Here is a 21699-nt window from a genome sequence, read left to right as displayed (position 1 = left end):
TCGACCAGTACACAGTGATGCTAATGCTAATGCTGATGCAAAGTGTGATGCTAACTAAAACACGGAGGAGAAAGAAAAAAATGCAGTCATGCCCTTTGACAAAAGGGGGATAAAAAACAACTCCCATGCACGCACACATCAACAGAATGTCCCCTCGACACCCCACACCACTCCCCCTTGTGAGAAATTCAATATGGATACACACACACAAAACGCCAAGAGATATAACAGATAACCACCATCCCGTTTTGGAAACCCCCAAGTCTATATGGTTTTGATGATGACAAATGGAATGATGCACGCTGGGTCGCTTGCTTCGATGCAAGTGGAAGAAAAAAAGGCAAAAAGAAGATGAGACAGAACGCCGGAATATGCTTAAATCATAATGCACATGCATTACACCGTCCACTCGTAGTCAGTGAGTCAATGCGACATATTCGCTCAATAACCGAGAGATCAATCATATATGCGGTATCAGGTTATGCAGATCGGATCATGCGGTCTAGCCGATGCGGTGAGAGGAGTAGAAATCAGGATGCCATTTTTGGCGATCCGTCGAGAATTCGGAGCGAAGAAGGCTTTTGAGTGATAAAGGACATCATCAGAGCTTTGATGCTCTGCCAGATGGGGTGGGATTTCGGTAAGGTTGTTGTCGGCCGGTTTTGAACGGCCAGTCATTCGTCCATGCCAGACAACTTGAAATGTTGGTTGCCGGAGCCTCCGTGGCCCGAGCGCTTTTTGAAGCCCAACTTCAGTCCCATCTTTTTCCATGGGTTGTCGGTGCGCTTCGGGCTGTGGGCCAGGTGCATGCAGTGAGGATCGCTGGAGGGCGGCGTAGTCGGCGGTGTCATTGGTTCGCCTGCACTGGCACTCGATTGCAAGCTTCCAGAGTCATCAGTCAACGCCCCAGACCCGGAATCTCCGCTGGCGTTGGAGACCTGTCCCAAAGTCCGATGACCGACCTTACCCATGGAAGTCATTGCACTCAAGGAGAAGTTCGAGCGGCTAGGCGGAGAACCGACGGACACCGGCGATCCCAGATCCTTGGAAGACTGGGGAGACTGCCGTCTTCTCTTCGATCGGCCCCGACTGGCCGTGTGCTCGTCGAAGCTGGAGTTCGATACGACGGTGATATCGTCCTCCTGAGAAAACAGCGGCTCCGATAGCGGCAAAACGTGAGCGGTCGAAGCATGCGAGTTGAGAAACGGCAGAAAGATCGACTCCTCCATCAGATCATGAACGAGTTTTACGGCAGCGTCCAGAATTTCGGGAAGCGGCGGGTTAGGAAGATTGGCGTGTCGAAGGATGTCATCGCGGACCTCGCTGGAGACGTTAATCTCTCGTGGAGATCCGGGCAGAATGTAAGCGGTCAACAGTCGCTGCCAGAGCATACGCAGATGCTGGCTGCCGGTGCAGTCGGTGACGATGGGCGATTCATTCAGCTGGCGGCTCAGGGCATCGTATGTTTCCCGGTACCGCTTGGCCTCCAACGTGAATTCCAGGGTCTCCAGACAGTGGTTCTGCGAGAGATAGGCCATAAAGGCACTAAGGGTGTATGGGGCAGGTGCAGTGTTGGCCAGCACCTCATCTAATGAGGGACGCATGGGACAGAAAGCACCCGGAGGAACCGTCAAACTCAGCGGACGCGAAGCGGAGGAGTCCATGTCCTCGTCCGACTCGCTGTCCGATGAGGAAGACGTGGGAGAAAGCTCAGGGGTGGTGCTGGGAGTATGGTGTCGGAAGAGTATGGGAGGATGCAGGGTCTTCTTTTTAAGCATCGCGTACAGCGTGCGTCGGTCACTGGGGTACGGCGCAGGTGTGGTGAAGCCCCGAAATCCACCTCGTTGTTGCTGTAATCCTCCGAGACAGCCCAGGCAGTGAATCCGGTACTTCGCCAGTCTTGAATGTTGAGTGGCCACCCTTTCCGGAGAGGCCAGACTCGTCGATAAGAGAAGCCGTGTTTCAGATGGTGAAGCGTAAAGAGAGACAGCGCGACGGTGAGGCGGCGGCACTGAGCGGGTAGAAAGGCTGAAGCGAGAACCCGGCGATAAGGTGGTAGTGGTGGTAGTAGTGTAAGGTAGAGTTGAGTAGATAAGTGAAGACCTCAGTTAGTGAAGGATTGAGATCTGTTGGTGGACAAAGGATTGATTAGTCGTTTCGATGTCCCGCAGCAAGGGTATAGGCAGCAGCAGCGGTTTTCCAGAAGGGTCAGAGAAGACGGGGGGTGTGATGGGAATGTATTGGAGGAAAGTTGGTAATTGGGGGCAAGGAAAAAGTAAAAAACGGTTGTTAATAATAAGAGACAGGACTAAGGCCAGGCACAGCGATAGTAGTAAGTTGCAAAGGGAATTGAGAAAAGAAAAGAAGATGACGCCACAGGAGACACAGCCGAATGGCAGAGGGAAGAGAGAGGGGGGGGGATGACTGGTAAGTATTCAAATAAGAGGAGGACCAGCCATATCCAGAGGGTGTGAGTGGGAGAGTAAAGTGTGAGTGAGAGAAGAGTGGAAGAAACAAGGCAAGACGGGCCAGTGGTGGGTGGAGTGAGGTGATGCCGATCAGGACCCCTTCAAAAGTTCTCAGAACCTGCACGGAAGCGTCGAGCACCCGGGGGGAAAGAGCGAAAGAGCGAGAGAGAGCGAGAGAACAGAGAGAGGGGGGCCACACAGGAAAGTGAGTAAGTGGAGTGGAGAGAAGCCAGCCAGACAGAGAGAGAGAGGGGTGGGGGACCCGCCAGAAAGTGAAAATCGAGAAGTGGATGGATTTGCTGGATTTGCTGGCCCACAGGAACAACCGGCGGCCCAAGATTTCCTCACTTCCAGAGCCCATCCACGTTGGCTGGCAGTGGATGCTCTCCCTCTCGCCTTCCCACACCACGAATCACCGCTGACGAGACTTCCCGGTCGATCGTACCCAGGATGAGCCCCAGCCTATCACGCCGACTTCGGCGGGTCTCTTCAGCCAGTCACAGTTGCAGCCCAAAAAAATAATGCCACCCACCCCTCCCAAAATGTAAAAGTAAAAATCTAATCGGGAAAGAAAAAACAGGGAAAGTGGGAAACGGTTCAAAAAAGAAAATCGTCACTTTGGGAGAGACAGAAAGAGGGAGAGGGAGGGGGGGGCTGCGTATTTTTTTGTCTCCTCCTTCCCAATTTGGCTTTTCTCTTTTTCTTTTTCTTTTCTTCTTAAATCCCTAATTCCGCTTATTCTTCAAAGAGAGAAGAAGAAATTAGAGCTGGGAAGGGGAAGAAGGCCGGCAGGGAAAAGATTCCACGCTGATCATGAAAGCAACAATGACTGACTGACCCCAGACAGACTTTCTAGAACCACAGACACACTCTCACGCACCACACACAACACACATTGGAGGGATGAGGACTACGCGGCTAGTAGATAGTAACAGAGGCATGGCCAACCAGGAGAGAATCACGTCATGCCCCTAAGGCATGCCTCAGACACTAGCCCAGACAGCAACTCGCAACCATTGCAACCCAAAAAGGATCTGAGAGGCCAAAAGGTGGAGACCATGAATGGAAATTGGCTCCCGTTGCTGGTCTTGAATGGATCACCAGAACGCGCGATGGATCTCCGGCCGATGAAGTAATAATCCAGAGTTCCAGCTGCTGGATGTGAGGCCGAAGGTGGGTCCATAACAACGCAAGTTTAGCGTTGGGGCAGTCAAACTCGATGGTGCAAGGTCGTGTTGTTTGTGGTTTGTGCTGCTGCCGCCGCCGCTAATTACTCAATCCCATCGTGGTGTGGAATATAAAACCGGCCATGGTGGATCCTGGCGCTTGTTTCTTCTGCCCTTCAACAATGAATGACTCGAGAAGAGGGCCCTCTCTCAGCTCTGTGGATATCCCATCTGCCTTGGCCTCGCGTAGTGCTCACTACCACTATGACTGTCTGGCAGTCCGCGGTTGTTGCTATGATGGTATGGACCAGGTCGATCGATCGATCGACCGGCGGACCCCAAAGCAATATCCCGTCATGGATTGCAGTTGAAACAGCATAGTGGAGCGACCGAAAATATGACAAGCACCATGGGGTAACAACAGAGCCAACACAAAAAGATCAAGAAAATAAAAATAAAACAGAGAAAAAAGGAAGGGGCCGAAGGAATGGACCCAAAACCGTAAGGAAATTGAGGGAAATAAGAAAAAATAGCTTTCTAGAAAGAATGAAGGAGAAACCAATGTCGTTAACTCACCATGCGTCAATTGAAATGCGACCTCCCGCAACAGAATATCCGTAGAAGGAGACCGGCAGCAAGGGGGCGGTCGCCAAAACGCGCGTTCAACGCCAATATATCTCAACGGTGCAGCAACGAGGGAGGGGAAAAAAATCGCTCAGGGCTGAAAAAAATGATAGATAACGGAGCTTATGTAGGTTGCAGGCAAGTAGGCAGGCAGGCAAGCCGAAAAAGAAGCAGGCGTGGAGTTTAATGTATGTATGTTCTGTATGTATGCTGTAGGTATTCAACGCCCCGGTAGACAGAAGTAGAAAGGTAAATGTGATACATGATATGATGCACCCTACAGCAACAAGCGAATTTCCGCAACGGGAGAAGGATAGTAGAACAAAATTAGAAACTCAGACTGCAACAACTCATTAGGCGCCCAGGAACCGGATTTCTTGCAGCTTTTGTATGGAGAAGGCGCCTGAATTCAATGCAGAAAGCTTTGATCAAGTTGATTGCCTGATGCGGTTTGGGAGCAGAAGAGAGAAAGGGAAAAACAGAGGTGGTGGCAACTGGGCTCGTATGTGCCAGTCTGGACCCGATCGCAGTCCGCCGTAGCCCCTCTTAGGCTTCGGAGTACATGTACCTGAGCCCTCCCGGTGACCGCAGCAGGTCGCAGAGGTAGAGGTACTAGCTACATACATACAAAGACACACTGTCAGCAAACAAGCTGGGGTTTGCATTGCCGCTGTGCTTGAAACCCACGCACAACTGAGCCAATGCCAGATGGAAGAGCTGCCTAGATGCAATAATGAAGCCGTTAATTAGTCCAGCCCAGATGTGTTGTCGCATCCACAAGACACATGGCCATCTACTTGGCGCGAAGATTACTTTAGAAGTAGTAAGTAATAAGACGAAGTTCTGCCCACTACACCGGAATGGCGAGACAAAGAATACTATACCACGCCCGAACGGAGTACTCCGAACATTGTTTTCGATTCTTTATAAAATTAGTTGAAATCCCATGTAGACCTAACCTCACCGTGGACGTTCTTCCCACCGATACGATACTAGCTGTACCAATCCGGAGACGGAGAACAACTCTCCGGATTGGCCCCCCTCTCAACGGATGATAATGCTGAATATGATCTCAAAGGCGCACGACGGCCTAACGCTGTCGTGCAGAGCGGCCACCCCGCAATGATTGGTCAAGCTGGCGCAGGATCTACAGGATGCCAAGCAGGCTGTGCAGCCAAAAAGGCAAGGGGGGGGAAGGGATACATTCATAAGGGTTCCACCAAAAGACCGAAGGTAGAGAGAGGGAGAGGGAGGGAGAAAGTCTGTAGGGAGAGCTTGCAGGTGGTATATTGTGTAGAGAAAGTTTCGAGCCTTATGAGTGCAACCCAGACATCCATTGGGACGATTTCAAACCCGGCTGCAGCAAAAGCATGGTGTGGGTGAGTAGTGAATGCCTGTCGGGCCAATTCCTTTCAGGGAAGAAAACTTTCCTTATGTGCAGTAGCGTCTAGAAAGTGGTGGTTGCTGGTGGTAATGAGCGGATCTGCAAGCCGACGAGGAGAGTGTGGTTGCAGACAAAGAATCTCAAGCAGATAGGAGCTGCGAAAGCTGCGTGCGTGCTCCTGTTCTTCGCGGAGTCAATCGCGGAGTCGACTGGCTCCAGTTATGGGGTAAATAGTGCCGTGCTACGCTGGAATGGTTCTAGTACAGGATAACACCATCGTGCTAAGCGCCATCAGCTTCTGAGCGCCAATTCTGATTATTACCCAGGAGGTTTAACCCCCCTCCACAATCCTCTGCAACGTCCAATCCGGGGGGCGGAACGGCTGGACGGCGTGGTATCACCAGTAATGACCCTTGTCCGGGGGTTGTGTTTAATGGCTCTCCCCAAACGCGCCTGCAAGGGCCTGCAGACATGCAGCATACTGGTGTATGTGTCACAGGGTGGTGGTGATGGTTAACGAGAAGAGCATCCTCCGATCCCGCTGTGGTCGTGGTCGCGGGCTCAGTGTCAAATTCCGGGAGATTGATTCATCATTGCAAACCGTTGTCGGGAAACCAGCCGACAAAGAAAAAAAAAAAAGAAAATGGAATCCTGGAATTTCTTACCTTTTCCAGAACACGAAGGAAGGCGCAAAGAAATTTCGAGGAATGCTGGTTTGCCCCAGTTGCGAACCGCAAGGGAAAGCGAGAGAACCAGCCCAACCCTTGCGGCATCCACTAATGAGATGGCAACTGGGGAGGAGGGAGAGGGGGGCTTTCGGCCCGCCCGTACGCAGTTAACTGTTGATTGTGACCAGTCAGTGGCCACGCCTGACGAAAAGGCAATGAGAGTGTGTGGCATTAGCGTTGCCCAAGTGGTCGAATTCTGGCCAGTTCCGAGGGTCCTCACGGCTTTGTGGATTGGTGGTGCCACCCCCCCACCCCCCCATACACACACGCACAACTAATCCACCAGCCAATGCCAGCAGAGGTGGAGGGGCAACGTGTTTCCTTTTTGGGGTTGGCGCCTTTAAACGCTGTGCTCACGAGGTGCAGTGCCTTCCTTTATCTGGTCCAGAAGCTTGTTAGCGGCTGTGGAGCATGGCTCTCGGGGCGTCTTTGCCAGGCCTTGGCGCGATAGGGGCATATCGTTTGAAGTCCTTCTCCTTCTCTTTACTTCCTTTGGGCAAGTGCATTTTATGACCTGCAGGTACTGTTGATACAGTAGTAATCGAGTAGTTATGGAGTAGTAGGAGTATACTTTAGTATATTGCGAACCTATTACCTAGCGTTCAGGTGTCATTCTGGGTGGCGGACGGGTCTTGATGTTGTGTTCTAGAATGACATGGACCTTTTCCTCACCAGTGTATCTCATCGGATGTTGTTGTGCTACCACGTAGTCCCTGTCAAAGAAAAGGTTCTACGTCAGCACTAGAAAGAAGCCATACAGAAGGTTCCATGGAGTGACACGGCAGGCGAAGACTCGAGGAGGCGTACAAGATCTACCGCCTCCCTTGATAACGCCATCAGCAACAGCATTCGAGTAGATTACGAATGTATAAGTGGGAAGGGTGCTGTGTAAAGGGGAGGGATTTTCTGAGTTACCATCCATCAATTCGAACAAGCCACACCCAAATAACGTCATGTACCTGCTGTGTGATGCCCGTTTGCAGATCAGTCCAGCACCCAGTAAGTAAGTGGCTTGAAGGGTCGAGTGACACTTGAATACGACACAGATTTATGGTCCCGGTAACCTTACTGCCTACATTGCTTGAAGCTTCTGAGTAAGGTCATCTCAGGACGGTCACGCCTGAGTCATCTTGACTAATTGGCTCTGCTTATCAACTTCCATTACATCTTCCATGGGCTGTTGTGCCACCTGATTGATTGTTCGTCGAACGGGTGCCGGGGTCGTCGCATCAACTGACCAGCAGAGCAGATCATCATGAAATTCTAGATTGATCATGGAAGCTTTCGAAGGAAATCATTTTTTTTTTCTTCTTCGCACAACGCCACTCTATTAATGTAACAACAACAAGCAACTTTGCATATCACCAGGGACAAAATTAACCTACGGCCATCAAAATTGGAAAAGCGCTCCGATATGCTCCGGACTGATAAAGAAAGAAAGAAAGTCCTTAGCGACGGGTCGGGTGAGGGTGGCAAAGCAGCGCGGTGGCTTATCAGTTGGCAATGAAAAACTATTTCGGAGTGCTGAACCTAATCTTTAGGCTAGTGAGGTCTCTACTCCTCTGGGAAAGAGAATCATCGGAGTCTTATCAAACTTCGGCGGCATAAATATACCAAAAATTGAGCCCATCTCTCTCTCCACATATCAACTTAATTATCTACTTACTATCCGGACTCCGAAGAGTGATACGTAGATAGGACCACAGCAACTATGGAGTACTAATGGAGACAAATTACCTAATCCCCGTGCCAGTTCACGCCGACGATTAGCGACGGTACCCGCCCTGGCACTTATCCTCGTTTGCTCCATGCTTTATTCATTAGTTAGGACTAAGGAGGGGGCAAATATTGGGTCCAGCCAACAAGGTTGTCGGCACCGCCCGCACACCGAAAACCCCAAAGGTAGAACGGAGTACTGATAGGGAAAGTTAAGTTAGGTATCAATTTGCATCGGAGGTAACACCAAATAACTATCTAATAGCTATGACTAAATCTAGGTATAGTCATTTTTGCCAATGGTGGACACACCAAAACTAGAAAAGTCAATGGTAGTGAAGCTATTCGAGTCGATATTGGATACCTTTTCGCCTCACTTCTCGTCTCATAGCTTCCTGCATGCAGAAGTAGGATGCGAACAAGAGCCCACTTGCAGAAGCAACTGCTTGGAGCTAAGCAGGTAGCTGCTGCTACCGACAGCTCTCCATCTCTCCAGCAAGCTAGCAAGTTGAACAACCATTCAGAAATCCATACGTACCTACAGCTCCAATTGACCCCATCGTATCGAGGGCGCTGCCAAGGACTGGTCACCACGTGTACGACCTCAATTGCTAATTGCGCGAGACCGCCACGAAGCCACGTTTTCGGCCAGCTGTCAGAAGAGAAGATTTTGTTCTTTCTCGTACAGCTGTTTCTGCTTGGCAGGTTTTGACCTACTAATTGCTAGCAGCTTACATTGATGGTGAAGTTGGCGCTGTAGGTATGCACTGCACCGATTGGAGACTTACAATTCTACGGGGAGTTCGGAGTCAACCGAAGGAGCAACAAAATCCACCGTAAATCACCTACAAAGTACTACTAGTCACAAGCCTCCTATGATCGACGACAGTCAAGTCATTGAGCTACTACTACTACAGTATCAATCCTGGCCATGAAAGGACCCTCATCACTCATCTCATCTCTTTCGCCATCATAAACTTCTCCTACGTATACTCCATACTCCATACTTGGGCTCTTCGAAAGAACGACCTCCAAGTCAAGATCCACAATTTCTCCGTGGTCGGCAATACACTAAGCCGCCGCACTAGCCAAGAAATCGAGAGTTATGACGCGATCAGACACCGCATGAGAATTGAGAAGAGATCTCTGCAGAACCAGAACCCTTACGGGAAAAGGCAGCAAAGAATAGCCGGTCAGTGCTAATAAGTGAGGCAGGCAGGCATTTGGATCATCATAATAAGTGGGTGATATAAGGAAGATCCGGACCAGGGCAGCCCAACGCGATAAAAACGACAAAAGCCTGAAGAATATGACGAAGTGGCCTGATGCCTGTCTGTCTGTCTTTCTGCTTCTCCCGTCAATCTGAAACAGGCGAGTGGGAACTGGGAACTGGGATTCCGATTCGATTCTCGGGCCCGAAATGCTGGCCCCCCTCCCCTCCCCATTCCCACTTTGGGTCTAGACCTGCTGTAGTGGAGAATAATGAGAGGATTGTCTTGTCGGTCATCATATGTTTGGTTGTGGTTGGCCCGGCAGTCAATCAGATGCTCGGGATACTGAACTGTCACTTTTTTAATGTAGGAGCTTGTTATTCTCGTCATTCAATCAGAGCTGAGAAGGACTTCCCCTATATTCTACAAAACATCATATCCTTCTATTATAGTATTTCTGTACTATGTGTATAAAGTAGGATACTATTATGATCACCCCATCACATCACTAAGTAACTACTACAAAGCACTTACTACGTAGTTATCATCAAACCGTCCACAATTTACCCCTGCACCCTGCACCACATCTGCAACATGACAGCATCAAACCACCATGACAGGATCCATAGCTACTTAGTACTTAATAGAAGATTAATTGCCATCGCCGATCCCCCATCACCATCACCATCATCCCGGTCTATATTCCGTGTATTAACGGGACGGGGTAGTAACCTATAGTATGCACTCCTCCCAAGAAGGCAAACCCTATCACAGACAGACTTACGAAGACAGCTACTTACTCCCTCATCTGCAACGGTGATTCGTTCACTTTCAGAAGTGAAGTAGCCAAGCAGCCAAGCAAGTTGCCAAGACAGGAAGGAAAACATATTCCTACACCATCGTGTCTTTTTACACTGGAATTATTCCGCAGGAAGATGCTGAGTGGAATTACTTCACTTTATCGTTTATCCCAATCCATAGTAACCCCGTAGCATGCCACACCAAACAGGACACTTCTGGTATGGGGATGGGGATGAGGGATGTTGTATCACCATGGGTTAATCCCTATATAGATACATACATACATAGTAAAAGCGATACTACATTCCCTCACGACAGAACTAGAGTTGCTATACTACACCCACGTAGTACTGAACATCATAAACCTCACAAACACACACATACACACATACAATCATACATACCCAACCACCAATTATCAACATCAACATCAAACCAACCCAAGCCAAGACAATCATCACCACCCCCTCCTCCATCCCTCCATCCATCCCAACCTATAACATCACCCGATCCGCCACTACAAACTAGTAGCCTAAGTAGCAGTCCTACCGTGCGCACAGATCCCCCCTCCCCCCTCCATCAATCCATCAATCCCTACCGATCATCATCCCCCCTCTCGTCCCGAACACGGCACACAGCTCAGCACCCATCTTCCAATGAGGAGCGTTAATGAATACTTTACTTCTCTTGATTGATTGAATGCTCGCTTGAATATAGATAGTCATATCATGTCATGTCAGGGTATACGTGTAGGACATGAATTAATTATGGGGATGGCTAAAATGGCATGTCATGTCATCATTGTCATAGCGGGAAGGAATACTCTCTTTCTTGGCCTGCAGGGTAAGCTGAGGATAGTACGCAGTAGGCACTAGATAGTAAGTATCTAGTGGGTTGATAGGGCTGGGTGGATGGGTGGCTTTCACTGCTGCTGCTGCTGCTGCTGTGCCGTGTTTGTGTCTTGGCGATGGGTGGTAATCAGAGTAGGTAGTAAGTAGTACGAGATGATGTTGATTGAAGGGTAGGTAGGTAGGTAGGTAGGTAGTTTATTGGTTGGTTGCTTCTTATGTTGGGAAAGACAGTCTACTTACTGCTGCCAGCATTAAGTAGATAGAGAATAGCATAGGAAGTATGTATTGTATGCATACAACGTACATGTCAGCTGCTCGATGTGATGAAGGTGATCGCTATAGAACTGTATATTAGAAGCTCTATCTAATGGGATTAAAGTAGTAATATACTATGTATGCAGCAGTAGAAAAAAGTAGGTTCCTTCGAAAACAACTCCTAACACGCCCATGTTCACACGCCTGACATCCAAAAGACCGGATTACTCTACGGAAACCAAGCCCCCGTCTTCGATGTAGAACTCCGACGGCCATGCTGAATGCATATGCTCTTCCTCTTTCGGTAGATCTGCGACTCCCTGTCATCTTCACCATCACTCTGCATCAACGTATATATAGCACAACTTGCCGCAGACTCTGGAACGCAAACCTCTTCGAGGCCGACTCAGGGCTTGGTTTACTGCTCCACCTTCCTCCCCCTCTGTAGTCCCTCGACCAACAGGGGTCGAGCGGACTCCTCGTCACACCCTTCGAGCACGGAAAGAAAAAAAAAAGGACGAAAGAACCAGGCGAATCTGGTGAATCAACTGTTTTTGAAACTGACAACGGCAGAGAGCATGATAGGAACAAGTACAAATCCAACAAAACACACACGGGCTACATCCGAATGATTCCTTGCAAATGCGCGTGAAAAGCGACACAACAGAATGGAATTGAAAAGAAGAAAAAAGTAAACAGAAACAGCCGCAGGCCGCTATCGCATGAACTCCTTGACCGAGGACTCAATTAGTCCTGCACACGCATTCCACGGGGCCGCATATTCAAACATTTAAATGCTAAAAATGCTTTGTAAATCAGTGTCTGCCCGGACGACACGCGAGGACTTCCACCAAATGCCAAACGCCCTTCTGCCACATCATTAAAATTACCATCGAAAGACCAGCCACGAGAGACCCGACGTGATAGAGTGGTAGATGTCAGAGACGGGTCGAAGAGGAAAGGTAAGAGGTTCGGGGCACTGATCATGTACTCTGACAAACACAAGACGGAACTCTAGTATTAAATGACTCGTGCCGGGAATGCGGGACGAAGGAAATAAAGAAGAGAGAGGAAAAGAAATGCAATGACACAAGCAGGACTGATCAGGTTCGCCGTTCCGAGCCGTAGCACCATAAAGAGAGTGTTGAGATGACGAGGGTGATGATGAGAAAGACGTGGGAGGGTCGTTTCTATATCGAAGGCCGACGCATTTCGTGCTGATGTTGCCTTGGCAGATTAGAGAGAGAGAGAGAGCGAGAGCAGGCGGGTTGAAGCCAGATGCTCTTGATCCGAGACCCATGGATGACACAAATAAGGAAAAAGAACAATATATCCACGCTCCCCAAAGTCAACATCATGTTCACCTGCATCAGCAGCTGCAACAGCAGCTGCGTCGGCAAGTCGAAACACGTACAACGGGATGGGGAGAGTTCCCGGGCTATAACACAGTATAATCGCATGCTGCCTTTCAAACCTCCCAAGTATGTTGAGAACAAGAAATAACGAAAGAAAGTCGAAAAGCCAACATGACCAGGTGATTCATGTAGAATTCCAGAGAATTCCACGCTCATCCTCGCATCAACCTGGATATCCCCGTATAAGTATGGGAAGGCCTAAAAACTTGCGGTATGCATTTTGGATCACCTACCGCAGCAAAGCGCCTTCATCAGCTTCTGGACAAACGTAGGCTGCGGCTCATTGTTTCCCTGAGCGCCCTGGCCTTGTTGGCTGTTCTTCGTCGGGTTCGCAGGGCTGTCCAGGCGTCCCGGAATGTTGGCATTCGAGTTCTGAAACTGTGCTTGAGTCGATGCTGTCGGCGTGGCATCCAGGCCCCCGCTTTGGCGCTTCGGCGGCATGCCGCCTGAGACGCTTGGCCGGTCGCGTGTCTTGCCAGCTCCGGGCTTGGCCGGAGACGGAGGCGGGGGCTGAGCGGCGTTTAAACGGTCGGCAGTCACTCCGGGCCGGCTGCCGCGGAGCTGCTGTGCGTGTAGCTCGCGGGCAGAGGTGTTGGGAAGAGCGTTGTTGTGGAGGTGCTGTTGAGACGAGTAGGACTTGTACTCCCATCCTCTTCCATTGTTGAGCTTCATCCAGTCATATTCGCCATCTTCGACTTCTCCGGCATTCTTGAGAGCCTGTGTCAAGAGGTCCCGGAGGTAATCGTAGTCAGGGGTATCCTCGAAGCCGAGGTTGCGCACATAAGTGAGGTACTTGGTGAATTCTTCTAAGCCATCTGATTAGTGACAATGATTCCTTAGAAAGGAAAAGAGACGCAATCACCTGGGAATCCATCGCAAAGATCCTTGATTGCGGTGGTCTGCTTCTTCTCGCCAATCTTCTCATACTTCTGCTTGTTGGTGGCGGCCTTGAGACCCTGCCAGGGGAGGCCACCTCTGAGGAAGTACAGGAAGACGTGGCCCAAAGCTTCGAGGTCATCACGTCGCGATTGTTCACGTCCCAAGTGGGTGTTGATGCTCATGTAACGGGCTGTGCCGGACAGCGACTTCCGTTCGCGGTAGGGAATATGCTGCTTCGTCTTGGGGTCTCTATACTGCTTGGCCATACCGAAATCAACAACGTGGATTACATTAGCAGCCTTAGTGTTCGGGCGACCAATGAGGAAGTTATCGGGCTTGATATCACGGTAGATTAGGTTCTTCTCGTGGATCGTTTGGACTCGTGAAAGCTTTGAAGCATGTTAGTATGAATATCCACACATCGATTGGTCGGAGTACGCACCATCTGCTTAGCGACCATGACAACAGTCTTGATTGAGAAACGTCGGTTGCAATGATCGAAGAGGTCTTCCAAACTGGGACCGAGCAGGTCGATAACCAGGATGTTGTGAAGACCCTCTTGCCCGAAGTAGTAGACATTGGGGATGCCAGCTGCAACCAGTCAGGACCGGGAAACCTTACGAACACAATTGCCACCAGGGTATACTTACGGCATCCGACCAGAATCTTATATGTCCGGTATTCATCGCGAAGCTGTGGTGCATCACTCTTGCGAGGTTCCTAGTACCATTAGTATGGGCGAACCGTAGACCCGTGCCATCAAGAGTATCACGTACGAATTTGATCGCCACCTGCTGATTGTTCAACAAATTCGTACCCTCGAAGATCACACCGAACGATCCTTCACCGATCTTCTTCCCTACTCGGTAGTGGACACCGACGACGTTGGACGAGGAGGATGACATGACTGCGGTAGTTGGGAGGGGATGAGGGAAGTTGAGAGACCGCGGACAGGGGCGGCGAGAAGGGGAAGGTAGGCTTAGAGGACTCGATCAACGGCGGTTACACGTGAGACTAGCCTGACGGATGGGTCAGAATAATCGACAAGAGGGCATGAATGACGAAAGAAATGAGGTCTAGTAGCGGGCCCTGGGGCGTGAAGGTGGGAGAGGGGGGGAAAAGGCGACCGGAGTCTTACAGGAAGCCCGATGGTACCAATGCGAACCATTCATGAAAGAGAACCCCAGTGTACAACAACCACGAAACCCGGATGGACGACAAATCGGAGACCGCAGACGGCGAGATAGATAGTCGCTCGAACAATCGCACCGGTGAATTTGGACGGGGAGGGAATAGGGTGCACCCTTGGACGGCGTTGGCAAGAAGGGTGACGGAGAGGGAAGAACAAGGTATTCCGGGGAACCGACAGCTTTGAGGGCTGCAGGCTGACAGTTAAGGGTGCGCTCGTCGGAAAGGGGACGAGGAATAAAATGTTCGATTTTGGGAAAAAAAAAGGGAATTAATCGAGAAGGGGTAAGGAGGGAGGGAGGGAAAAAAAAATAAGGAAAGAAAATTCCCCTACTACCGACCAACCGCGTGGCAGTACGGCAAAAACGCACTGGGCAGGCAGTGGTAGATGTAGAATTGGAGGGCGCCGTCGAAGGGGAGGAAGACGGAGGGAGGAGAGAGAAGAAGGGAAAGAAGAGTGATAGGAGGAATGGAGACGGGAAGAAGAGTAGGTAGAGAGGACCTAGGTGAGCAGCGAACACGCCGATGGCATGAACTACAACTGCTACGACCTGCCTATGGGGGAGGAGGAGGGAAAGGGAAAGGAAAAAAGAAGGGAAAGAAATGAGGCGGAGAATAACAGGAGCAGGAGAAAAGAGGAAGAGGAAGAGGAGAGAGACGGAGAGAGAGAGAGAGAGAGAGCGCGGCAAGAGAGGCGATGGTTGGATGAGAGGGAGAGGGAGAGAGAGAGAGGTTTGGTCTGGTCCGGTCTGGTTCCTTTGCTAGGTTTTGGTCAGGTCATGACGGAACAGCCGTATCGGCTACTAGTTCAGGTAAGTAAAGCCAGTAAAGCCAAGTAACTTATTTACCTGTCGAAAGACTCGAGAAAGTCGAAACCCGATGACGCCCTTCGAAATGGGGCGCTTCCGCCCGGTTTTTCTCACGGTAACGATGGTAACAGCTGGGTAACTGGTATCAACTAGTGCAGGCGATTGGAGCCGGAAAGGCCCCATCGATAGGGGATGAAGGGCGGTAATCGGGAGTACGGGTATGGTACCTGATTACACTGAGACATCCCGAGGGCCCCATGCATTTCTTCATTCATTCATTCATCTGTTCTTCCACTTCCCACATACCTCTCTCTCCTAAAGAAGTAGTACTATTACCACCACTTGCTGATCGGGTAAGATTATGTGAGTGAGACAAGATCTCCATTTTTTTCAGATTACCCCAGAGTTGTCTCTCATGCCTACCAGACACTGGAACTGTTGATTCCCAAGGAAGCGAAGAAAACTCTGGATACAATATGAGAGCCAATGAAAGGATCGAGTTGCAGACTTCAATGGCGCTTATTCGCCTCCCAAATTTTATCCTGAACTCGGAATCGCCCTGACCCAGGGACCTTTACTAGCGGCGCCGCTAGCGCTCAGCCTGTTTGGGCGATGAACGGTTGAAAGCGGGCACTACTCCGGTTAGTAGACGCCAGCAGTGGATTCTGGACCAGATGGGAAAAGCTATTATTATTATTATTTATTATTGCGGTGGTCTCGATGGTACGATTGTTACCTTCTTCTCCTCTTTTTCACCCCAGTGCCACATGGGGCTGGCGCTGTTTAAGTGTGTCGTCAAAAGCTCCATCCAGCACTAAACAAGGAGAGTGAAAAAAAAAGAAATTAAAAAGAAAAATAAAAAGAAACATGGAACCCCCGGGAGTTCGCTCACGGTGGGCAAAAGGAATCCATCCATCCATTTTATTCACTTTTTCTACCTATATAGAAACTATTAAGAATAACTATATAGTCACCGCAATTGACATTGAGGTTAGTTTCAACCAACTATCTATTTACCATAATCACTACAGTTGACTACTATACTTTCACAAGTTGCATTTGTCCTCCCCCCCTGTGCCTACTAGCTTGTTGTTGTTGTTGTTGCTCCCTTGACCGAGGAATGAACGACAGGATGGAAATGGCCATCAAGGTCTAGCTGGTTTTGGCATGGTAACGTAATTTCAGGTACATACGTGGTGTATCAATCTATTTCCCTGCGGAACATAAAACCTGCCTATACTTGACTTGGAGCAGAGGAGCTCATGAAAAGCCAACACATGCCTAACAGAACTAACACTACGTATCTAATGACTAACTTCATCTTTATGGATCGTTTATCCGATCGGTAGTTCAATAAATCGAATCACATTGCTTCTCTTTCCCCTATCATTGCGGGACACACCCTCCTCTCAATCGGATTTCTACTCCGGAACAAGCAAGCAACAATTAACCCCAGGACCCCTAAACCCAGAGTTGAAGTGCCTGCGCAGAGGGGATGCGAGTTGTCCGCAAGCTGCGGGTAATGGCGCAGATAATAACTTCCTAGGTTAGTAAGATCGGATACTATCCAACCTAACTAGTAACTGACTTTGTACTTTGCTAGTTAGGTTAGTAAGTAGTAAGTAAGTAACCTAACCGACACAGCGGTCCAATTCCCTTCTCCCCTTCTCTACCAATAATCGCCAGCGATCGTAGCTGTCAATTCAGCTAAAACAACGCCCCATATATATTATTCGACAATGACAGACTGTCAGCTCGCTCCTAGCGGCTAATCACTCTTAATCTGCCTAGTGACTAGTGAGGTGCTGCGGTCTGCATCTAAGAAGCCTTGAGGGGTTTGAAGGTACCTGCGCTGAGCTGGCACTGCCCCTGACCAGTCTATAACCCAACCTAACGCTCAGGGCAACCAATCGAGCTACTTCAAATAGTAGTCCGACTACTACTAGTAAAAGTGTTCGCCAGCTGCTAGTGGTAGATAGGTGTCGTATCGGGGGAAAAATTATGTATCATACCGTACTTACCTGGCCCCTACCTGTTAGTAGATACATAATAGATACGGAGGCTGTGAGTAAGTGAGAGAGTGACTTGAGAATTGGGAGACTAGACTTAATACTCATCCACCCCCCTCCCCACTCTTTCCAAACGAGGAGTAGGACGAGGATTACTTTGCTCCGCAGTGTCCTCATTATCAAGGTATTGACCTGCTGATTTCATTGGTACAAGGTATCGGAGTGGGATTTGGGGGCCCTGATAGCACAGGGGTGCTTCCGAAGAGCCCAATTGGGTCGGCGGCTTCCACCACTTTTAAATAATATGGAGGATTAGAAGTGTTCTCGAAGAAGTAACCGGCCGTCATGATCGGATTTCCCATGGAGGACTGACTTCCCATGAAATGTCGCTACTGAGTACTGCGCCGCACAGCCGGGCATCCTGCAACTCCGTAGCACATCCACCAGTGGCTCCTCCATTTTAGACGCATCTGACACGTCCATGACCCACATCCCACTGGATGCCTGTGCTTGGTTTGTTCTGATCGACTGGCCTTGAAGTGATGACTGCCCGTTTGAAACGCATTCAATGCAGCCTTGAAACGGTTTCTCCCTCCCCAACTACATCAGACGTGGAATGCCTCGTTGGCAAAACTCTACGGCATACAGGCGCGTATGCCAGATAATGCAGGGGCATAGTCCGGCCTAAATCGGCCCCCAAAAATTCATACGTTCGAGTGGCCTGGTGTAGTGTAACGGGCCGCCCATCCAGTAGAGTGGTTTAGCCACGCGATTGTCGAATACACTTCATCACATCGCACACAGGGTGTGTTGGTGTGACCATAGAAACAGTCACTTATTCATACAGCAGCAGGTTGGATATATAGGCGGTCTCTCACAGTTCCTCCGCCGGAACGTCTTCTGCTTCACTTCCGAGCTCCTCCGCCACCAAATTTCGGTCTTCTTCGCCGTCCTCATCCATGTCGCCTTCATCCTCTTCATCATCGTCGTCGTCGTCGTCGTCGTCCTCACTACTAGAGCCGCTTCCGTCGCTCTCACTGTCACTCCCGGGATCGTAATCTTCCTCGTCCTCGTCCTCTTGATCTTCCAACTCGCGTTGGGCTTTCTGTAGTTCACTTTCCTCCTCGACAGCCCCTTCCTCGTTGGCAGCAGCTTCATCGTCTCCCTTGACACTGTTGACATTGTATCGCTTCGCACGTCGTGCTTCGGCAAGACTGGCATCCTGCAGACCATGCTTTTTGATATAACCATCAATTCCGGAGAAGTCGGCCTGGTCGATCATGGAAAACTCGAATTCCTGCGTCTCTTCGCTTGACGTAGGCCGAGCTACAACATTGAGATTAAAGGTCCGTTGCAGGACAGAGGTGTAGGAGATTGAGTCGACGTTTTCAAAGGCAAAGAAGACCAGTGGTTTCTTGAACCCGAATAGTATTCCCGTAGAAAGAAGGAAGAGATAGCCTGAGATGTAACCATTTTAGTCAAGGGGACATGAGGAGAGAACATGGCGTACATACCTTCTTTACTGCCGCGGAAGGCCTTGACATGATAGGCCTTCTCCCCCTTGCGGTGAGCCTCAGGCATAGCACTCACGAACTCTCGCTCATCTGGGCGCACAACCTTGGTCCGTGGGAGGCTGTCGTTCAGTATCCGCTGGACGAGTTTATCAGCCGTTTCTTCGTTATCCGTTCCAAGCTGTTGTCCATTTCCTGAGAACGCTGCCTTGGGCGGTCCGTCGTTGACCGTCCATACGATGGCATCGGGAGCAGCTACACCTTCAGGTGGTGAGTTGACGCCGTCCGCATATTGGGGGATAATGCAGAAATTAAATTGTCGCTGGTTCTTCTCGGGAACGGGGAGGCACAAGACGTGCTCTGTTGTGATCCAACAACATTGTCAGCATTGACACCAATTCCGTCCACCATAGTTCTACACATACGTATGGTATCCAAATGCACTCCAAACTCGACCTCCTTCGATGTCTGGTTTCTCGCACGCAGGAATCCCGCGGTGATTTCGAGTGTAAGCTTCTTCCGCTGGGGAACAGCAAAGGAAACATCCTGCATGTAGAATTGGAGCGAAGTATCGGCTTTCAGGTCACCGGAGGATTGGGCACTTGTAGCATTGCCATTCTGTAGTTTTCGTTTCTTCATGGCCGGGCCGTCGGTGACGACCTCGACAGGCCGAACGGGGGCGGTTGCAGTCCTGGCCAGCAGGCTGGAAGTGTATTTCGCGATATCTTCGAAGAGAAGTCCATGTTGCGGGGTATGTGCTGTTTACAGGAGAAGAGGGTCAGCCGGCAGTCCTTGCACCTCCTATGGGGTTGTGGGGTGAAAGAAGATTGTTGTCTTAAGCGACATGACACGCACCGATCGCATCGTAAACCCGTTTTTTGAGCGCTGGTTGGGCGGCAAAGGCGTCCTCAATGGCCGGGATACTGGACGGCACCGATGAGTTGATCGTGGCAAAAGCCATGCTGTGGAAGGTTGACAGCCCCAATGACGCTTATATATATAATCTGCGTAAGTCAAACTTGTTGAGGCCGCCTAGAATAAGGGAAGTTGAATGGGGGAGAAATGGGTAAACCGGGACGCGGATCGGATGGATGAAGAAAGAAAGTAATTAGCAAGGAACGCAGCTGCAGACCTCTCCCCTGGCGGCCCTGTCGACCCGTGGGCGCGCGCATCCATAATTTCGAGCGCATTTGGGGCAAAGTAGTCCGCAAAGATTGGGTCCGGTCGCGCCTACGTCCAGTCTTCTAGCGACGGATGTAACTGTACTCAAATCAACCTACAGTTTGGTGCTGCAGGGAAGCAGCCTATCCATACTATTCATCTTATACATTCAGATTCTATGCTACAGTAGTATAATTGTGTACACCCATTGGAAAAAAGGAAAAGGGAAATGAAACAGAAAAGACCCAGGCGCACTCTCCCACAAGTCGGAACACCAAACGAAATCCCAGCAAGCAATTAGGCTTTCTTGGTCGCTTTCTCCTTCATGAAGTTCTCAATGAATCCGACCGTCTTATCATCTAGGATGTAATTTCCATTGGCATCCTTCCTCGCGTTCTGGCGCTCCTGCCTCTTGGCCTGAAGCATGGCCAAGAATTCACCTCTGGGTGTCAACAAAGACCGGCTTTGCAGATATTCCCTTCTGTAGTCTTCCATCTTCCTGGCTTCCACCCACTCCTCATCGTGTCTCGTTCTGTACTTCGAAAACTTGTTGCGGAGTTCGTCCAGGACGCTGGGAGGGAATGGGGCGTAGTGCAACGACGGCATCCAAGTGGGCGTTTCAACTTCCATACGGAGCGTGTCCCAGGCCTCATCCTTCATTTCTGCAGGGTCACTTCGGGGCCAAGGAATCTCAATGTCTTCACCGGCAATGTATCTCGTGTGTCGGGGCGTTTCGGTACCGTAGTCGCGTTCGAGGAAAGGCTCTCCGCCGCGGACATGTTCAACCAATACATCTCGTGTGGCGCCGGTGACAGGATCATCGAGAGCGACAACAAGGCGAACATCGTCGATGGAAAGAGGCAGGCTCACGGACTGGAAGGGGCTCGAGTTGCCATACTGCTCATTCAGCCAGTCGGGGAAGTGGACATCGGCCTGTTATTTGGAAAACCCAAGGATCAGCAAACGAAACAGTGGTTACTCTAGACATATTCTCATACCATGTTGAGATCCTTGACCACAACAGTCTCGGTCGTACCATCCACCCTAGTAACCTCGTTGATCTTGCCCTTGTCTTTGCCCTTCATGATGCATACTCGGTCGCCGGGAGCAATGTTGATGTACTGTCTCCGCAAGTGCTCCGGAATAGGCGGAGGGTTCATTGCCTGAGGGCTTAACGCACCGAAAAGCCTCCCTTCAAGACCGGCATCACGCTGAGGAGCCAGGGGGCCACGGAGCCAGTCTTCACGGCGTCGCTGTCTTTCCGCGCGGAGGTTATCGAGCTCGATGCGGTTGTAGGCAAAGCGCTGCCTTAGACTGTCCTTCAAATCCTCGCGTTCGGCTGATTTGGAGGCTCGAACTGCTTTCCGCGTGGCCTGGTTCCGCGCCAGGGCGGTCCTTCGAATGACCTTCTGCATCTTGACTGTTGCCCAGCAATGGCCGATTGTTCCCGCGGAGTCACCAGGAAGCCTTGAGAGATGCTCGGGAGGGAAAATTGCGCGGCCCTGGTTCGTGCACGTGACCGG

At 50.2% G+C, this 21699-nt stretch overlaps 11 protein-coding genes across 11 annotated transcripts; 1 reads left to right on the top strand and 10 right to left on the bottom strand.

Annotated features, from left to right (window-relative positions):
* Positions 1–188: 188 nt before the first annotated feature.
* On the bottom strand, positions 189–353 carry BO87DRAFT_319256 (uncharacterized protein; the record flags this gene model as incomplete). Its single annotated transcript, XM_025619837.1, has 1 exon — positions 189–353. A coding segment is annotated over one exon (165 nt), but the record flags the coding sequence as incomplete, so codon positions are not given.
* Positions 354–674: 321 nt separating this feature from the next.
* Positions 675–1778, bottom strand: BO87DRAFT_390802 (regulator of G-protein signaling domain-containing protein; the record flags this gene model as incomplete). The annotated part of the gene is made up of 1 exon (XM_025624946.1): positions 675–1778. One exon carries the CDS (start codon positions 1776–1778, stop codon positions 675–677), a length of 1104 nt encoding a protein of 367 aa, XP_025475181.1.
* Positions 1779–4108: 2330 nt separating this feature from the next.
* BO87DRAFT_175915 (uncharacterized protein) lies at positions 4109–4566 on the top strand. Its single transcript, XM_025618376.1, has one exon. It carries the CDS (start codon positions 4212–4214, stop codon positions 4443–4445), a length of 234 nt encoding a protein of 77 aa, XP_025475180.1. The 5' UTR covers positions 4109–4211; the 3' UTR covers positions 4446–4566.
* A 19-nt stretch (positions 4567–4585) lies between these two features.
* On the bottom strand, positions 4586–5032 carry BO87DRAFT_401096 (uncharacterized protein; the record flags this gene model as incomplete). The annotated part of the gene is made up of 3 exons (XM_025625582.1): positions 4586–4661; positions 4739–4809; positions 4883–5032. 3 exons carry the CDS (start codon positions 5030–5032, stop codon positions 4586–4588), a joined length of 297 nt encoding a protein of 98 aa, XP_025475179.1.
* Positions 5033–5249: 217 nt separating this feature from the next.
* BO87DRAFT_380395 (uncharacterized protein) lies at positions 5250–5569 on the bottom strand. The gene has a single exon (XM_025624294.1). It carries the CDS (start codon positions 5465–5467, stop codon positions 5303–5305), a length of 165 nt encoding a protein of 54 aa, XP_025475178.1. The 5' UTR covers positions 5468–5569; the 3' UTR covers positions 5250–5302.
* A 4297-nt stretch (positions 5570–9866) lies between these two features.
* On the bottom strand, positions 9867–10337 carry BO87DRAFT_175832 (uncharacterized protein). The gene has a single exon (XM_025618375.1). It carries the CDS (start codon positions 10182–10184, stop codon positions 9927–9929), a length of 258 nt encoding a protein of 85 aa, XP_025475177.1. The 5' UTR covers positions 10185–10337; the 3' UTR covers positions 9867–9926.
* A 2507-nt stretch (positions 10338–12844) lies between these two features.
* On the bottom strand, positions 12845–14403 carry BO87DRAFT_430331 (casein kinase I; the record flags this gene model as incomplete). Its single annotated transcript, XM_025627538.1, has 5 exons — positions 12845–13425; positions 13482–13887; positions 13941–14089; positions 14149–14218; positions 14275–14403. 5 exons carry the CDS (start codon positions 14401–14403, stop codon positions 12845–12847), a joined length of 1335 nt encoding a protein of 444 aa, XP_025475176.1.
* Positions 14100–15754, bottom strand: BO87DRAFT_447363 (uncharacterized protein). The gene is given in 4 exon segments (XM_025628261.1): positions 14100–14218; positions 14275–15188; positions 15535–15626; positions 15646–15754. 3 exon segments carry the CDS (start codon positions 15738–15740, stop codon positions 14575–14577), a joined length of 801 nt encoding a protein of 266 aa, XP_025475175.1. The 5' UTR covers positions 15741–15754; the 3' UTR covers positions 14100–14218; positions 14275–14574.
* A 947-nt stretch (positions 15755–16701) lies between these two features.
* On the bottom strand, positions 16702–17996 carry BO87DRAFT_401094 (uncharacterized protein; the record flags this gene model as incomplete). The annotated part of the gene is made up of 6 exons (XM_025625581.1): positions 16702–16734; positions 16898–16956; positions 17343–17373; positions 17517–17579; positions 17617–17742; positions 17898–17996. The coding sequence occupies 6 exons, from the start codon at positions 17994–17996 to the stop codon at positions 16702–16704; spliced, it is 411 nt and encodes a 136-aa protein (XP_025475174.1).
* rtt106 (putative negative regulator of DNA transposition (Rtt106)) lies at positions 17898–20104 on the bottom strand. Its single transcript, XM_025626318.1, has 4 exons — positions 19871–20104; positions 19441–19773; positions 19019–19375; positions 17898–18962 (listed from the first exon to the last, which is right to left on the bottom strand). Exons 1-4 carry the CDS (start codon positions 19974–19976, stop codon positions 18379–18381), a joined length of 1380 nt encoding a protein of 459 aa, XP_025475173.1. The 5' UTR covers positions 19977–20104; the 3' UTR covers positions 17898–18378.
* Positions 20105–20327: 223 nt separating this feature from the next.
* Positions 20328–21623, bottom strand: BO87DRAFT_344204 (mitochondrial 54S ribosomal protein uL24m). Its single transcript, XM_025620809.1, has 2 exons — positions 21175–21623; positions 20328–21109 (listed from the first exon to the last, which is right to left on the bottom strand). Exons 1-2 carry the CDS (start codon positions 21589–21591, stop codon positions 20474–20476), a joined length of 1053 nt encoding a protein of 350 aa, XP_025475172.1. The 5' UTR covers positions 21592–21623; the 3' UTR covers positions 20328–20473.
* Positions 21624–21699: the final 76 nt, after the last annotated feature.

Source organism: Aspergillus neoniger (assembly GCF_003184625.1).
Source record: "Aspergillus neoniger CBS 115656 unplaced genomic scaffold BO87scaffold_45, whole genome shotgun sequence".
Lineage (NCBI taxonomy): Eukaryota > Fungi > Ascomycota > Eurotiomycetes > Eurotiales > Aspergillaceae > Aspergillus > Aspergillus neoniger.
Note: the sequence above shows the minus strand (reverse complement) of the source record. Positions and strands in the feature narration are given on the sequence as shown.

Excerpts from the sequence above, each read along its gene's own strand:
- BO87DRAFT_175915 (XM_025618376.1), top strand. The coding sequence starts at position 4,212 with ATGCGTCAATTGAAATGCGACCTCCCGCAACAGAATATCCGTAGAAGG.
- BO87DRAFT_380395 (XM_025624294.1), bottom strand. The coding sequence starts at position 5,467 with ATGAATGTATCCCTTCCCCCCCCTTGCCTTTTTGGCTGCACAGCCTGC.
- BO87DRAFT_175832 (XM_025618375.1), bottom strand. The coding sequence starts at position 10,184 with ATGTTTTCCTTCCTGTCTTGGCAACTTGCTTGGCTGCTTGGCTACTTC.
- BO87DRAFT_447363 (XM_025628261.1), bottom strand. The coding sequence starts at position 15,740 with ATGTCTCAGTGTAATCAGGTACCATACCCGTACTCCCGATTACCGCCC. Across the intron at positions 15,189-15,534 it reads TTTCTCGAGTCTTTCGACAG|GTCCTCTCTACCTACTCTTC; the intron begins GTAAATAAGTTA and ends CTGCTCACCTAG.
- rtt106 (XM_025626318.1), bottom strand. The coding sequence starts at position 19,976 with ATGGCTTTTGCCACGATCAACTCATCGGTGCCGTCCAGTATCCCGGCC. Across the intron at positions 19,774-19,870 it reads ACGGGTTTACGATGCGATCG|CACATACCCCGCAACATGGA; the intron begins GTGCGTGTCATG and ends TCCTGTAAACAG. Across the intron at positions 18,963-19,018 it reads CTTCCGCGGCAGTAAAGAAG|GCTATCTCTTCCTTCTTTCT; the intron begins GTATGTACGCCA and ends GTTACATCTCAG.
- BO87DRAFT_344204 (XM_025620809.1), bottom strand. The coding sequence starts at position 21,591 with ATGCAGAAGGTCATTCGAAGGACCGCCCTGGCGCGGAACCAGGCCACG. Across the intron at positions 21,110-21,174 it reads TGGTCAAGGATCTCAACATG|GCCGATGTCCACTTCCCCGA; the intron begins GTATGAGAATAT and ends TCCAAATAACAG.